This window comes from Phocoena phocoena, chromosome 5, assembly GCF_963924675.1.
Source record: "Phocoena phocoena chromosome 5, mPhoPho1.1, whole genome shotgun sequence".
Taxonomy (NCBI): domain Eukaryota; kingdom Metazoa; phylum Chordata; class Mammalia; order Artiodactyla; family Phocoenidae; genus Phocoena; species Phocoena phocoena.
In genome coordinates this window covers 67,936,916-67,954,625 of record NC_089223.1, presented here as the reverse complement: position 1 = coordinate 67,954,625, position 17,710 = coordinate 67,936,916, and the positions used below count along the sequence as shown (strand labels likewise).

Genomic DNA, 17,710 nt, shown 5'->3' with positions numbered 1-17,710 from the left:
ATACCTATCCTCATCAACAAACACTTAATAGAAGCTACTAATTACAGAACTAGCTTCAAAGATTTCTAAGAATCCCCAGCCCAGCAGTTCACGATGCAGAGAAAAACAAAACTCAGCTTACGAAAATCACTAAAAATTGCCGAGAGCTAAGTCTTCTGAATAAAATAAACTAGGTAATACCATGTATGAACAGAAATGCTCATTTTTCTTAAGGCCTTTGTCTCTCTCATCATGATACAAATCATCACTGAATAAACCACAACTATCACAGCCAGATCCAAGAGTATTTTTTGAGATCTAGAATCCTTTTATTATTTCTACTTTTAAGTAGCATGAGGACCAAACCTTTGATTAAATTCCCTCTTCATTTACTAGAAATTACTCATACTGTACTGTTCTCCAAAAAATGCTTTACATGACTCATAATTATTTAACACAGAAGAAGAAAAAGTTAAAATTGAGGTGGGGGAGAGAGAAAGTGATTAATATTCATCTCAGTGGACCAAGCTAAAATAACTTATTTCGCAGGAAGGTGATCTTCAGCCCCTAATGATGACCATGAGAATGAGAGTAGGAGAACAACTCTAATGATTTTTAAATCCAATTTCATGTTTGCAGACTCTGATATACAATCACTGAGTATTCATGATGTAGTTGGCATTTTACAACAAACGACAAAGGACAGTATTTCCTCCATGCATTTCTCTTCCTTGCCCCATGGACATTTACAAACTTTATGTCTTGACCTACTAAATGCAATGTGTGATCAGGGATTAGATCCTGGATTTGGGCAAGGAGGGGAGGTTGAGAAACAGCTATGAAGACATCAGTGGAACGATGAATGAAATTTGACTATGGACTCTGGACCACTTAATACTACTGTATCAGCGTTACATGTCTTGATTTTGATCATTGTACTGTGGTTCTAAAAGAGAATGTCCTTATTTTTAGACAATACACAATGAATTATTTAACAGCAAAAGGGGACTGTGTACAGCTTACTTTCCAATGGTTCGGAAAACATGCATATGAAGAGGAAGAGACCAAGGAAGAGACCAAGAGAATGACAGAGCAAATGGGGCAACCATAGGTAATTTATGAATCTGAGTAAAGGTTACTTGAGAGTTCCTTGTACTATTCTTGCAACTTTTCTGTGAGTCTGAAACTATAGCAAAATTAAAAGTTACAAAAATATTTTTGGAGTGTGAATGGAACAAATGGTATTCTCCCCTTTTCTATCTTAAATAGGTTTCTGCTTCCTAGAGGAAAAAAACAGTGAACATTATTAAATGAAAATGGATAATTTGTCAAATTAAGAAGGTAAATCAGACCCTAGGACTTCAGACCTGCATCTTGGCTCTTTTAAGTGATGAGGAAGGTCAGATCCAGGTCAGTACAGATATGAATCAAAAGTGGGGAAGAGACACCAGAGAGGAAACTGAGACACAAGACAGGAAGTTGATACAACCTTATTTCGGAAACAAGGAAACTCAACTGCCAAAAAGAAAATGAGTTTTCATGGGATAATAGAGTTGAGAATTTTCAGAGCCCTAGTACACTAGCCACTGTACTGTCTACAGAGCATCTAGAGCTGTCCCACTTTTTACAAGCTAGTAAATTGTCTGATAACCTCTAAAGTCTGATGTAAACACTTCCAATTGTCCTATAGTAAAAGAAACTATTTTGTCCACCCCACACTCGCCCCCCAGAATCCTAGAAAGTGCCAGAAGATATAAATCTTCAGGTAGCAATTAGAAAGGTCTTGTAAACCTATGCTCCCCACTGGGAGTCCACCTAGTCTAGGGATACAACTAAGGGAGAAATATCTGATCATTTCAGAACCTTAGTAAGCTCTTATGCCTATATCACTAGAGTCTCCAGGTTCCAGGGGTGGTAAAGAAAACAACTCTATGTAACCCAGAAGGCCTTATAGAAATATGAGAGGTTGCCCAGGATATTCAAGAGACTCGTGCCATCATCTTATAACTACCTCCACTATCCCGACAGTTAACCTGGGTAAAAGGTTAGATTTTCAAACAACTCATCACATAGAATGTTTGATTTCAGTACAACTGGAATAAAACAATAAGGGAGGCATTATAGGAAGAGCACTGAACTTAGAGTCAGAATACCAAGGCTCAAATCCTGACCCTTCTACTTATTAGCAGCATGACAACCTTTCTGGTTGCTCATGATGTTTGCATAGGATAAATCTGCCCTGCCTGCTTCTAAGGGTTGAGGTCTCCCCATGTCTCCTTTGGACCCATCCAGCCATCCAACGTGTATTGAGCACTCAACTCTGCACTAAACTCTCAGAAATACGAAGATAGAAAAGCTATGAACCCTGCCCTCAAAGAGCTTAAAGTCCAATGGGGGACACAGATATGTAGATAGAGTCAAGCAACCAAGATGCCATGATAAAAATATGAACAGGGCACAAAAGGGCTGAGGTGGGCTGGGGATTCCACCACTGGCGGGAGGGATACAGGAAAGGCTTCAGAGAAGGTGGGGATTGAGCTGAGTCAGAAAAGATGAGTAAGTGATTACTAGGGCACTCAACACATTTCTGATGGATAAAATAGATATGGATAGATAGACCGATCCTGGTAGGCAGGTAGAGGAATATATCACTTCAAGTTGATTGAACAATAGTAACAAAGGCACAATGTGAAAGAGTAACTGCAGGTAGAAGACAGCTGGGGATGGAGGAAGGAGAGAGAGAAGACAAGGAAAAAGGCCATCAAGTACCTTGTATTCCAAGCTAAGGAGTTTTAACTTGATCGTAGAGCAGATGCAAATCTACAAGTTTTAAAAATCCCTTTTATGGTTTTATAGTTGAAAGATGAAGATCCAAAAGTAAAATCAACTAGGGCAGTAATCCACCAAGAGAATGGAGTTGGGAGCTGCAATAAGGTTGTAATGAAGGGAAGGAGAATTCACAGGACTTGGAAATAGATCGGATGTGTGCTGGGTTGAAACAGTGATGGCAAGGGAGTTAAGGGTGTAAAGAGACAATATATTTATATGAAAGCAATTTCTAAACTATAAAAACAATTGAAGAACACTGTTTTCTAAAGTCCAATTAGATAGTGGCAGAATCAGACAAAAATCCCCGTTTTGTCTGACGTTAATTTTCTTCTACCACAAAGAAAATTTTTTAAAAAATCATAGCTGAAAGTAATAAAAATATCCTCAAAAGTTTTAAAATAAAACTTCATCTGTATTATAGAGAGATTTAATAGATTTTTTTCCTAAGTTTCCCCAAGGTTGTTTCAAAGACAGGCTCTGAAGAAACAGCCCTGCAACTCATTAGTATTTGACCTTGTGTAAGTTTTTAAACTTTCTGAGCCTCGTATCACTCATTTTTGAAATGGGGGGACTAATAAGACTTCATACAGTATTGTTTTGAGGAATAAAGAAAATAATGCACGTACTTATTTAGCACAGTGCCTGGCCTGTATTGGGTACTCAGTAATTTGTATCATAATTACTACTAATGTACACGAAAGAGTTAACATGACAGGCCTATGAAGCTGCCTACAAGGTTGGTCCCTGGCTGGGTTCTGGGAACTCGCATTTTGAGAGGGGAGGGCTCTCCCATTCCCAGCACTGATAAGAATGGCTCACTGGGCCTAACCTGTTTGTACAAACCACCTGGCTTATGCTGAACCCCTGCTTTCCTTCTGGAGTCTGGAATTTTCGTACATGCTTAGACAGAGGGTGCCTATGTGACCAGCCTCCAATGAAAACCTTGGCCACTGAGTCTCTAACGAGGTTCCCAGTTAGAAAACATTTCACAATTGTCACAATCCGGTAATGGAGGAATTATATACCCCCTTTGTGGCTCTGCTGAGAAAGGACTCTTGCGAGCTTGTGACTGGTTTCCTCCAGACTTGCCCCAGGCACCTTTTCCCTTGCTGATTTTGCTTTTTCTTCTTTCACTGAAATAAATCATAGCAGTGAGGTAAACTCACCGCTCAGTCCCCTGAGTCCTCCTAGTGAATTACTGAACCTGGGGGTAGCCTTGGGGATCCCTGACACAGCTAGTCTCCCTATTCCTCAACCTTATAAACTGTTGTCAGTTTTCGTAACAGAGGAGTGTTGCAGACAAGAAACCAACAAAATTGGTAATACCAAAGTCCAATTATAAAAATGTCCTGATTTCTTAGCTAACAATAGTTGCAGATTTACACGCTACTCGAAATTTTTGTATTCAAATATCTAAACATATAAAAATCTCTCCATTCCTTGTTTTCTCACCATTATTTAACAGGCCTTTTTTCTTTCTTTTTTTTTTTTTTTGCGGTATACGGGCCTCTCACTGTCGTGGTGGAGCACAGGCTCCGGAGGCGCACGCTCAGCAGCCATGGCTCACGGGCCCAGCCGCTCCGCGGCATGTGTACCGGGACAAGAACCCGTGTCCCCTGCATCAGCAGGCGGACTCCCAACCACTGCGCCACCAGGGAAGCCCCAAAAGGCCTTTTTTCTGATTAAACTCCAGTACTGTTCTTCCCTGGATTCCATCTCAAAACCATGTGGAGGCTCCAGCAGAACGTCAGGTGGTCTAATCCCTGTGTCATTTAGTTCCCTGACCAGAAAGCAAGAGCGCAGTTTCCTTTGTTCTGTGTTATTATAAGAAGAGCAAGCAATATAAATCGTCAGTAAGATCTTTTATTGGTTCACTAGAAGATGCAGAAACATAAGCTAGTTGAGAAAGAGCAAGGAGGACAAACCAAAGAATGGCCCACAGCAGAAACGGAAACACAAGTTTTACATGAGACTTGGAAGAAGCAGCTTGACTGAATTTCTCATCATCTAGAACAGAATTTCTTAGCATACTTTGAAAAGTACAATAAACTGTACTTAATAGGAAAATTTTCAGTAAAAGCTTATTGCCATCCTATCAAAGGAGCTGGGGTCCAGAGAACCAGGAAAAGATTGATGTCTGACTCTGTGATTAACTGAGAGTTTTAATAAAGGATGAATGTCACTGAATTGCTACAAAGAAACTAGGAATCACAGCTACTAGATCAATCAGTAGCCTACCCAGTATTTATTTTAAAAACAGAACTATGAACAACTAAAATAAATATCTCTGGGGCTACCGCAGAATGGCCCCCATGGTTTTTCTAATCCACTTAGAGTCTTGCAAGTCTTACACTTTTAACATTTTCTTTTAATACCTGTTGACTCTGGGCACTGGGCTGGCAGGGCCCAGCCCTGGGCTCCCTGGCTGAGGCTCCTGACCCCTGCTTCCACACGTAGGCATCTCTCGGGACAACCGGCACAAGAGCCGCAAGACCGGGGACAAGAGAAAGCCCTACCACAGGAAGTGGAGGTATGAGCTGGAATGCCCTGCTGCCAACACCAAGATTGGACCCCGCCGCATACACACAGTCCATGTGCAAGGAGGGGCAACAAGAATTACCCGGCTTTGAGGCTAGACGTGGGGAACTTCTCCTGGGGCTCGGAGTGTTGTACACGCAAGACAAGGATCATTGATGTTGTCTACAATGCATCCAACAACAAACTGGTCCATACCAAGACCCTGGTGAAGAAATGCATCATGCTCACTGACAGCACACGGTACCGGTAGTGGTACAAGTCCCACTGTGCACTGCCCCTCGGCCACAAGAGGGGGGCCAAGCTGACTCCTGAGGAGGAAGAGATTTTAAACAAAAAACGATCAAAGAATATTGAGAAGAAATATGATAAAAGGGGGCTTCCCTGGTGGCGCAGTGGTTAAGAATTCACCTGCCAATGCAGGGGACACAGGTTCGAGCCCTGGTCCAGGAAGATCCCACATGCCACAGAGCAACTAAGCCCATGCACCACAACTACTGAGCCTGTGCTCTAAAGCCTGCAAGTGACAACTACTGAGCCCATGTGCCACAACTACTGAAGCCCACGCGCCCTAGAGCCCATGCTCCACAACAAGAGAAGACACCGCAGTGAGAAGCCCGCGCACCACGACAAAGAGTAGCCCCCACTCGCCGCAACTAGAGAAAGCCCACGCACAGCAACAAAGACCCAAAGCAACCAAAAAGTAATTAATTAATTTAAAAAAACTTTCAACATAAAATACACTGTATAAATAATTTTTTTAAAAAACAGAAAGAAATATGACGAAAGGTAAAAGAATGTCAGGACTTCCCTGGTGGTACAGTGGTTAAGAATCCGCTTGCCAGTGGAGGGGGCACTGGTTCAAGCCTTGGTCTGGGAAGATCCCACATGCAGCAGAGGAACTAAGCCTGTGCACCGCAACTACTGAGCCTGCACTCTAGAGCCCACAAGCCACAACTACTGAGCCCCCATGCCACAACTACTGGAGCCCGCTTGCCTACAGCCCATGCTCCACAACGAGAGAAGCCACCGCAATGAGAAGCCTGTGCACTGCAGCGAAGAGTAGCCCCTGCTCGCTGCAACTAGAGAAAGCCCTCAGGCAGCAACGAAGACCCAACGCAGGCAAAAATAAATGAATGAATGAAGAAAAAAAGAAAAAGAATGCCAAAATCAGCAGTCTTCTATAGGAGCAGTTCCAGCAGGACAAGCTTCTTGCATGCATCACTTCAAGAGCAGGCCAGTGTGGCTGAGCAGATCACTATGTGCTAGAGGGAAAGGAGCTGGAGTTCTATCTGAGGAAAATCAAGGCCCAGAAAGGCAAATAAATCCTCTTCCCTCCTATCTTAGCTCATATAATAAAGGTGTTTATTGTTCTAAAAAATGTGGGTTACCCACATTACAGCCCTTTTCAGATCACAGCTTCTAGGGCGAGGGAGATGAAAACAAGAACATTTACCCAAGGAAAACAGAGAACTGGGCAGATTAACCCAAACAGGGAAGAAACATAACAGCGAAGTGCTACTGGGCTTACCTAGGAGCTAGGCCGAGAGCTGTCAAGAAGGAATTCTGCCTAGTACTGTCAGAACTTTTATTGTCTCAAGAATTCAGATTCTTACCTTAAAATTCCTGACTTTTTAATATAGTTAACTATTTCTTTTTAACTGTGGGAGGCAAACAAATCTGCAACCATATTTCCAACTGAAGGTCATAAGTTTGCCAATGAACATCAGTCCCCAAGAAAAGAATCCAGGAGGGATCAGAATGCCCAGCTCATGGGAGGAGGGGGGTTCAGGCAGGACTAGCTAACGGGACTAGGCTCCCTGGGCCAGTCAGCAGTAGCCAGAAAGGAGATGGATTCTTCTTGTTTTTTCTTTTTTTTTTTAATTGAAGTATAGTTGATTTACAATATTGTGTACGTTTCAGATGTACAGCACAGTGATTCAGGTTTCTTGCAGATTATATTCCATTATACGTTATTACAAGATATCGGGTATAATTCCCTGTGCTATACAGTAAATCAATGCTAAGTGTCAGAGGCTGGGCTGTTACATGTTGTGACAACCTCTTCATTCTGTCCTTTCTGGTTCTCATGGTGGGGAAGGCTGCTGCCAGGAAAGACAGTGGGTCAGGTTCTGAAGTGAGAGGGTTTCCACTGTTCTCTTTATTCTGCTTAAGCTAAAGCAATTAGGGCACTTTTAACTTTGTATCATCTTTGTATTATCATTTACCATCTTCAAAGTGACTTAACAATTACAATGTATTTCAATTGTATGGGTCCATGTTTCTAAGCAGGTAATGTAGGTTTCTGAGGTTTTTTTTGGTTAGTAAAGGACCACACTTTCCCATGTTTACTGTTACATTCCTATTCTTTTCTTATGATATTATTCAAATTATGACAAATCATTATTATACAGCAAAAAATTATTAACGTTCCCCTTAAAATTTATTTTAGATTTTAAAATAATTCATATTTCTAGTCTTATCTGAAACCCTTTTGGAATCCTCAATTTTTCAGATTTAATAAGTGTAATATAGCACATATACCATATACACTCCCAGTAAGAACTGGACAGCCCCACATAATTAAACACATTACTAATTCTACACAAACACACACACACACAAATCACACTAAGATAAAGACTAAAAATAGCTTCATCTAAGGTCAGGTTTTGCAACTGAAAGAGTTTTTGAAGTTTGGGTCTTCAGCATTTTGGGGATTTAGGAAGGTGGGTAAAGGACCATAGTCCTAAATTACGTGAACCTGCAAAATTCCACAATGACAAGCCACAGCAGAAATTAACAGAGTTGAGGACCACCAGCAAGAAGCAATGCCATTCTGTCTGTATTGGGGGAACCAAAATACAGAGAAATCAGTGGGAGAAATTAGTGGAAGTAAAACAAAACAAAAACAAAATAAAAATGAGTAAATCCATTTCTGAGGAAGGTGCTCTAGGAAAACAGCAGAATTAAATAAACTAAAATCAAACATCAAGATCACCAACAATCTACTGTAACCAAGTAGACAATGGCATGCGGTCAAAAAGGGCAACACAGTCTCCCAGCCATTCCCTAGAACCCAAGAAAATTTCTAAAAGGGAGGAACGTGGCTGGGCCTGCAGTACTAGATGAGGCACTCCCAAGATGGCAGGAGAAAAAAAGATGGGTCGGAGGCCACTGTATATGCATGCACCTCATCTAGTGGTAGAACCAGAGGCTAAAACAACTGAAAAGCCAGGAGCTGGCTGACAACATGGCCCTCCTCTGCCACCTGCTCATTGACCAGGTTCTGTGAGCCACTGCCCTCTGCTCCCATCAAAGGAACTTTGCACTAGCTGCTCATCACAAAAAAAAGTTGAACAGTTCTGTTGTCAGTCAACTCCACCAAATCACTAAGCAGTTTTAAGTAACTTTCACTTAATAATGAAGAAATATTCATATAAAGTGATGAACACAGACAGCTTATATGTGCTAAAGAAGACTTTTATACATAATATGATAGTTTATGGAAAAGAGCCATGTACACAACATACTTAATGAATTCCACAAGGATCTAAAACTGATGTAGGGATTTGTTTTCTCTAACACATTAATTCAGTAGGCCGATATAAAATTGTATACCCATGTATATACTAAACCCATAATTACCAGACTTGTGAAAAATGTCTATCCATATCCTTAACTTTATCTTTCAAATCCAAATGATAATAAATCATTACCTGAACTTCATTAACCTAAAGCTTACTCCATAAGATTTGGAGCGTATGCGGAATGTCAGTATTATAAAACAGTATCAACATGGAAAGCAACAAAGTAAACTTTGATTGTCTCCTACCTCTGCCCGACCCTCATAGTAGGTTAACATGGACTCTGTTAGCACAAAAAGTCTCTCTTTGTAGTTTAAGGGTGATGTCTTCTTTTTCTGCTGTGACCTTTTAATAAGAATCTCTTCCAGAATAGTGTTAAAATTCATCTTGGTCTTCTGATCACTGTTTCTCCTGCCATTGAAGATCCCAGGGTTCTGAAGTAAGAAAACAAACAGTTGCAATAAAATGCGACATGTTAATTATCCAAGAAGGCTGTCATTCCAAATTTACCAAAACAGATTTTACTCTGACCACAGCTAGAGCCGAGGAATGTTACTCCATGCACCTGGACTAAAAATGCCCAGGGCATGAAAGCTCAACCTCCTCTTCTTCCCCAGCCCCATCCTGTTCCTCCATGTCCCTGGATTTCATAAGAAAATCTAATCAAGGTTTGCCATGATGATGATGATTCACTCCTTTGTCCCTCCCTGCCATCCCTTAGCTTGCTGGCACACTCTTCTGCTATCTGACTGCAGGGAAACAAATATCTCAGCAGGAAAAGTACATTTCATTGCCTGCATGGCTGGTTTAGGCTGATATTTAAATTGCCTCAGGATCTTGGTACACAAAACAGACAAGCACACAGGCACGGTAGACTGTGAACAAAATGCATTACCATAGTGGTGGATAGCATTCAATCTCCAGCTCTAGTAAGGATGTAATCTTGATCAAGCATCCTCGCCACCAGAGCCACGAGGATGTTCTCTGATACCTACACTACCATGCTCCACATTTCTCTTCCCTATGGCTCCTGTCTCAACCACAAGAGGAAGGAAACCCACCCAGTTACAGCTAATCCTACTCAGCCAACCTACCCTACACAGCTGCCCTTCAGGGCAGAGCTCACCTGTATAAGGTTCTCAGCCATATATTTGGAGCCCCACGTCTAGACTATCCATGCCTAGACTAATAAGCCTTCTAAAATCCAACAAAATTTAACTCTCTGAAAACCAAAGATACTCAGAAAAGGCCTGAACATTCTTACCTGAGACAAGTTGAATGGACAACAGCCCTTTCTTCCCTGCCCTCCACCACACTCTGACAAGAAGTCATTGTGTATCAAACCACAGAGGCAACAGGAGTCATGTGAAGAGCACAGCCGGGAACCAGATACTGCCAGTGAGGAAGCCTACCATCTTCACGCCCAACCCGACACCTCGGAAACACCCTTGCAACTCCCTATTACTGAACTCTCGTCATCCAATCAGGCCCTCCATTTTCTGGAAGGTTACTTTACAACAGCTTAACCTCTGAATATCATCAGTTTCCTTCATTCATAAAATATGGAGGTAAATACCACAAGGTTACTGAGATGTGGGAGAGAACTTATTAAGAAAACACCACACAATCATTAATCATTAGAGAAATGCAAATCAAAACTACAATGAGATATCATCTCACACAGGTCAGAATGGCCATCATCAAAAAATCTAGAAACAATAAATGCTGGAGAAGGTGTGGAGAAAAGGGAACCCTCTTGCACTGTTGGTGGGAATGTAAATTGATACAGCCACTATGGAGAACAGTAAGGAGGTTCCTTAAAAAACTACAAATAGGGGCTTCCCTGGTGGTGCAGTGGTTGAGAGTCTGCCTGCCGATGCAGGGGATGCGGGTTCGTGCCCTGGTCCAGGAGGATCCCACATGCCGTGGAGTGGCTGGGCCCGTGAGCCATGGCCGCTGAGCCTGCGCGTCCGGAGCCTGTGCTCCACAACGGGAGAGGCCACAACAGTGAGAGGCCCGCGTACCGAAAAAAAAAAAAACTACAAATAGAACTACCATACGACCCAGCAATCCCACTACTGGGCACATACCCAGAGAAGACCGTAATTCAAAAAGACACATGCACCTCAATGTTCACTGCAGCACTATTACCAATAGCCAGGACATGGAAGCAACCTAAGTGTCCATCGACAGATGAATGGATAAAGAAGATGTGGCACATAAATACAATGGAATATTACTCAGCCATAAAAAGAAACGAAATTGAGTTATTTGTAGTGAGTGAAGTTAAGTCATACAGAGTGAAGTTAAGTCAGAAAGAGAAAAACAAATACTGTATGCTAACACATATATATGGAATATAAGGGGAAAAAAAAAAAATGTCATGAAGAACCTAGGGATAAGACAGGAATAGAGGTGCAGACCTACTGGAGAACGGACTTGAGGATATGGGGAGGGGGAAGGGTGAGCTGTGACAGGGCGAGAGAGAGTCATGGACATACACACACTAACAAACGTAAGGTAGATAGCTAGTGGGAAGCAGCCGCATAGCACAGGGAGATCAGCTTGGTGCTTTGTGACCACCTAGAGGGTTGGGATAGGGAGGGTGTGAGGGAGGGAGACGCAAGAGGGAAGAGATATGGGAACATATGTATATGTATAACTGATTCACTTTGTTATAAAGCAGAAACTAACACACCATTGTAAAGCAATTATACTCCAATAAAGATGTTAAAAAAAAAAAAGACGGACACCAACCTCTCAATACCAAAAACTGAAGAGAGCAAATGAATTTATATTCAAACAGAAATAGACCCATAGACATAGAAAACAAACTTATGGTTACCCAAGGGGAAAGGTGGTGGGGATAAATTAGGAGTTTGGAATTAACATATACACACTGCTATAAATAAAATAGATAACTAACAAGGATGTACTGTACAGCACAGGGAACTAGACTCAATATTTTGTAATGACCTATAAGAGAAAAGAATCTGAAAAAATATATATATATATAAGTATGTATAACTGAATCATTGTGCTGTACATCTGAAACTAACACAACATTGTAAATCAACAATACTTCAATAAAAATACATACATACACACATAACTAATTTTTTAAGAAAACTAGACACAGTCTCTCTGGAGACAGTCTCTCTAATTAATATTTTTTAAAAACTGGAGACAGCAGATTTACAAAAACATTGTAAATCAACAATACTTCAATAAAATTACATACATACATAATTAATTAATTTTTTAAAAAAACTGGAGAAATAATAGGCTTGATGCTCTAAAGTAGAAAATGAAGATGAAACAAAATTTCAGAGTCCTCCAGCTCACTCTCCAACCATTTTCCACACCGAAAAGAACTGACCCATTCAGAAATAAGAATCACAAAGGAACCAACTCTGGGTTAAAAATATCTTTTTAAAATAAAACTCATAGCTGCAGGTTAAGCCCCTTTTCTCTGTGTCTCCTTGAAGGTGAACACAAGAACACTCTTTTCTTGGGACTTCCCTGGTGGCGCAGTGGTTAAGAATCCGCCTGTCAATGCAGGGGACACAGGTTCAAGCCCTGGTCCGGGAAGATCCCACATGCTGCGGAGCAACTAAGCCCGTGCGCCACAACTACTAAGCCTGCGCTCTAGAGCCTGTGAGCCACAACTACCGAAGACTGTCCACCTAGAGCCTGTGCTCCACCACAAAGAGAAGCCACCACAATAAGCCCACGCACCGCAATGAAGAGTAGCCCCGCCCGCCGCAATTAGAGAAGGCCCAAACGCAGCAACGAAGACCCAACGCAGCCAAAAATAGATAAATTTATTTTAAAAAGAAAGAACACTCTTTTCTTTACTCTGACTGCTAATTGTTAAAAGTTTGAAAAACTTAACACAGCCTTTGAACACCAACATTCTTTTTTTTTTATTGAAGTATAGTTGATTTACAATATTGTGTTAGTTTCAGGTACACAGCAAAGTAATTCAGGTATATCTTTTCAGATTATTTTCCACTGTAGATTATTACCAGAGATTGAATATAGTTCCCTGTGCTACACAGCAAATTCTTGTTGCTTATCTTGAACACCAATATTCTGAAGTAGGTAACGGACACTGTTCAGGTAATGAACACTGTTTTACCAATGAGAAACCCAAACCACCAAGAAGTTACATTCTCTGCCCAATGTTGCAAATCAGAGTACCAGACTAATGGATCTCAGTTTCATGGTCTAGCAATTTTAGCCAAAAGATCTAAAAACTCTTTTTCATCATAAAAAATTCTGCCTGAAAATATATATATTTTATATATATATATATATTTAAAATGGCTACTAAGGCTACCCAGCCTACTCTCTACACCCTTTCATAACATTTTTAATCAAGGGAACAGAGGTGACTGTGAGTTACCAAATGATAGGATGGTAAGCGGTATAGTAAATAAGAAACAAACAGCCTAGTTATCAGGGTAGAAAAAGGATGAACTCCTTACAGGAAGGAGCAAAGAGTGATTTAAGGTTGTTGAAATTCTCACCTTACTAGGTTAAGCCATATGAAATTGCCAATGTTCGGCAATATTTTACCTACAAAATCAGCAATACTATCTAATTCAATCTAATACTTGTTAATGCCCTAAGATTAGTAAACTTTAGTTAAAGCCCTCAATTTTGGAATTTATACATCAGAACGCATTGCCTATTACACATCTTGCCATAGGTTTACGACAAAGTTAGTGCCTGTTTGCAATTTTAAGAAATCTAGCATGAATAAACATCAGACTGACATTTACTTGAGAAATCAAATGTGTGCCTGCCAACAGTACCTGTAGATTACATTTCAATTCAAAAGTACCTAAAATGGGTAGCTACTATATAGGAACAAATCTTACCATGCTCTCTTCTGCAACGTATACTCTCAGCTTAAGCCCCAATTTTATTTTGTATAAGGGGAATTGAGTAGCAGAAACACAAGCAAAGAAGAAAAAAATGCTAGGCTGACTTCAATCAGAATAAAGGGTACATTCTAGGCTCCCCACTTATCATGAATTGGAGCTATTCCAGGATCAGGCAGCTTTGTAGCTCTAGAAGAAAGTAACACTTTAGCCCTCAGGTCTTCCTTGCCTATGAAACAAAGGCACCCAGGGATAACCTGTATTAAAGTCTTGACTGTGTCTTCTTTCAACCAACTGATATTGTAGCAGGCTACAAAGTTTTGAGTAGCCTTGTCTGGTGACCTATTGAACCTAGGTCTAGATAAGAGAAGACTCAAAAGGTCAAAAGGCAAAAGTTACAGAGGCCAGCTGACTTATCTCATCTTTCCTGGTCCCCATCCAGCCCACTGCCAAATGATGGGTGATCACAGTGCTGTACTGGGGGCCAAGTGAACCTGGAAATAGACTGAGCAGTGCTGCACTAAGGATAGTTGTTTCTTATTGTCCATATAATACAGGTACATGCATTGATTTAACATGTGCTCTTTAAGACAAGTTTGGGTTTCACAATGAAGGTCCCCACTGTGGTCCTTGGCTATGACTGTGGTTGAGGGCCTCCTGGCTGATAAAGAGGAAGAGAAAAGAAAGAGAGAGAAAAAGAACAATGGATGGAGAAAAGAAACCATGTGTAATACTGTTACCCGAAAACTGGACTTGCCTCTTGGTGGGTATTGAGCCAAAAGACAGAACCAAACCAAAGAGCAGAAGGAAGGATTTATTTCTTGCAGCAAGTAAAGAGGACAACAGGGATATTTCCCAAAGCGGTGTCTCCCCAAACAGCAAGATTGGGGCTGGAGCAAAGAGAATTCAGCATAGAATTGCGGAAAGGTTGACAGAGTCCAGGCACTAGTTGACTGAAGTCAGAAGGGTCAGCAAAGGTTGAAATCATCATTCCTTAGGTTCTAGTTGATCTGGTGGTTGAACCCTCAAGAGGGTGCGCATTCTGCAAAACAGCTCAAGAATGTGCTTCAGGCTAATCCTTACCTTTGAAATCGTAAACTGATATATTATGGTTAAGTTATCGCCCTGGCCTGGGAACAGCTGTTTGTTTTTGCCTTCTTTTGCTCCCTTAAAATCATTAACTACTGAGACCTATTCTTCTGCAAGGGCAAGCATGGTGGCTGGGCTTAGATCACAAAATGGCTTAGGCCTAAAAGGGCCGGGTTCTCTTCCTCTGGGGACCCCCACCCTATATGCTTACAATACCTCAAAGCATCAACAAATATATTTACTCTATAGGTGATTCATAGTTAAGTGATTCTAGAGAGAAGCAAAAGTTGTCATAAAAATTACTCACTGATCAATTAACCACATAGGTCCCAATCAAATATTCCTTCCACATTACTAGGTTTTGCTTCTCGCACTGAATAAGGGAATGCAACAGTCAACAACTTCAAATACTCAAAAGATAAGGGTTTTCAAAAAGTCAATAATGAGAATAATGTTGGAGAATTGCTCCCATCACACTCAATGCCACTGGCAAATGAGGATCTTGCAGTTAGTTAGCTAGTAAAAATAATATAAAATAACACAACAAGTGTCAAGAATGACTTACACTTAAATTACTAAAGTACACTGAAGCAGACTGCTTTTTGCCCCCTGCCCTCATCCATTCTTCCCTTCTTCCTGGACGTATGGACTAGAGATGATACTTCCCAGCCTTCTTGGCAGTGACACGTGGCCATCTAAGGTCAAGCCAAGCAGATGTGTGCAGAAGTGATGCGTGGGCCAACTTCAACTTAAAGACAAGCTACTCTCCCCGGATTTAGGGCATTTTTCACCTCCCCACCAGCCGGAAAGTACACATGGCAGACTCAACTTTACGCATTCAAGATATCACTGTAGACAAGAGCAAGGGAGGAACAAGATGGAACCTAGTTCTTTTTTTTTTTTTAACATCTTTATTGGAGTATAATTGCTTTACATGGTGTGTCAGTCTCTTGGAACCTAGTCCTTGAATGACTTCATGGAGCAGAGCTGCCCTATCAGCCTAGACTTGGTACCCTACTTTGAGAGATTAACACACCTCTATCTTATTTTAGAAATGACATATGATGGTTTCTTTGTTACAGTGACTTAATCTTTATTCTACCGCACGGATACACCCTTGCAAAAACTGATAAAGCTTTCTAACGCTTTCGAAAAAAATGGCCCTCTTTAGATCTGTGCTAATTTAAACGTAAAGGCTGTCACAACTTTCTATCATGCATTTTCATCAGAAAAATAATCTCAAGAAAACAACTAATATTTGATTGCATCTTTGTTCTAAGAGTTAACAATTATAATCTAAATGGTGCCATATATGAGATAAAATAAACATTTTCACTTTATTTTTCATGATAAAGTCTGAATCATAAGGGTTTGTGTTCTTTTGCTTTTTGTGTTTTTTTGGTTTTTGTTTTGTTTTGTTTTTTACTACTTACTATGAAACATAAGTGGATTCACTTTGACAACATTCTGGCATTAATTCTCCTCCCATGAAGGAATTTCTGATACACAGCAAATACTTCTCTTTCTGCTTCTTGCTAATTCAGAAGGAAACAACCAGTGAAAACAAGACATGAATAACAAGTTTCTCAAGTAGGTAAAGTGATTTTCAGCAACTATACTAGAAACAAACATAAAAGTAACTTGGAAATTATATATAAAATAACACCAAAATGTGTTCCTTTACTATATTAATCTAAATTGTTTTTAATATGAAACATTCATCTACGTCAACATATTATTTTCCTATTGTTTTCAAAATAGGAATAAAGAACCCAAGTCATTATCGCATTCGGTTTTTTTACAGAATGAGCAAGCTTCTTTAACAAAAATTTCAAGAACGAAAACAGTGAGATTGAGGAGGAACCAATAGACTTTAAAAGTCTTACGAGACGGGGCTTCCCTGGTGGCGCAGGGGTTGAGAGTCCGCCTGCCGATGCAGGGGACACGGGTTCGTGCCCCGGTCCGGGAGGATCCCACATGCCGCGGAGCGGCTGGGCCCGTGAGCCATGGCCACTGGGCCTGCGCGTCCGGAGCCTGTGCTCTGCAACGGGAGAGACCACAGCAGGGAGAGGTCCACATACCGCAAAAAAAAAAAGTCTTGCGAGACAGCTGAAATGTGTGAGACAACTGTGGCAACTGGAATACTAACTGTATATTGGTGATATTTAAGTTTGTGGTAAGATTTTGATGATAACAAAATAGTGTTAGGTTGTTCTGGAGTTTTTTGGTGCGACGATGGTATTGTGGTTGTACTTTTAAGAGTTCTTATCTTTTAGAGACACATACTGAAAAACTTACAGATAAAATAATGTCTGTGATTTGCTTTATAACCTGGTAAGCGGGATATGGGCGCACAGACAAAATTATTCTTGAGTTGATAACTGTTGAAGCTGAGTGAGGCACACAGGAAGAGTTCATTATACTTTATTTTTGTCTGTGTTCGAAATTTTCCATAATAAAAACTTTTGAAATATGTTTAAGGGAATAGCATGGTTTTCTATGTCCCTGTCATCCAACCCTTTGGAACTGGTAAGAAAGAGAACAGAAAAAGATGAAAGGAGGAAGAGAAGGGAGAGAGGGGGAAAAAAAGAACCAAGGCAGCCAAATAAAAGTAGAAAAAGGTGGGTGGGCTCTCCTTCCTCCAGGATATTATTACCACACTACCCAGCTCATCACGGAAGCTCTTCCAATGATCCCAATGATCCCCTGAGTCAGCAGAACTTCATGGCAAGGTAATGTGATACCATTTCTTCCCCAACAGACAGGAATATGTGGTTTCTGCGTTATTTTTATGGTTATTTT

The 17,710-nt window shown here is 40.8% G+C and overlaps 1 protein-coding gene and 1 pseudogene across 2 annotated transcripts in view; one reads left to right on the top strand and one right to left on the bottom strand.

Moving 5' to 3' along the window:
* Positions 1-9,316, bottom strand: part of TEC (tec protein tyrosine kinase) — a 95,453-nt gene extending 86,137 nt beyond the window's left edge. For both annotated transcript variants that reach the window (XM_065877884.1, XM_065877883.1), the window contains exon 1: positions 9,179-9,316. In XM_065877884.1, the coding sequence (XP_065733956.1) occupies positions 9,179-9,316 (138 nt within the window). The remainder of the gene's footprint in view (positions 1-9,178) is intronic.
* LOC136123731 (small ribosomal subunit protein eS8-like) lies at positions 3,817-6,668 on the top strand (annotated as a pseudogene).
* Positions 9,317-17,710: the final 8,394 nt, after the last annotated feature.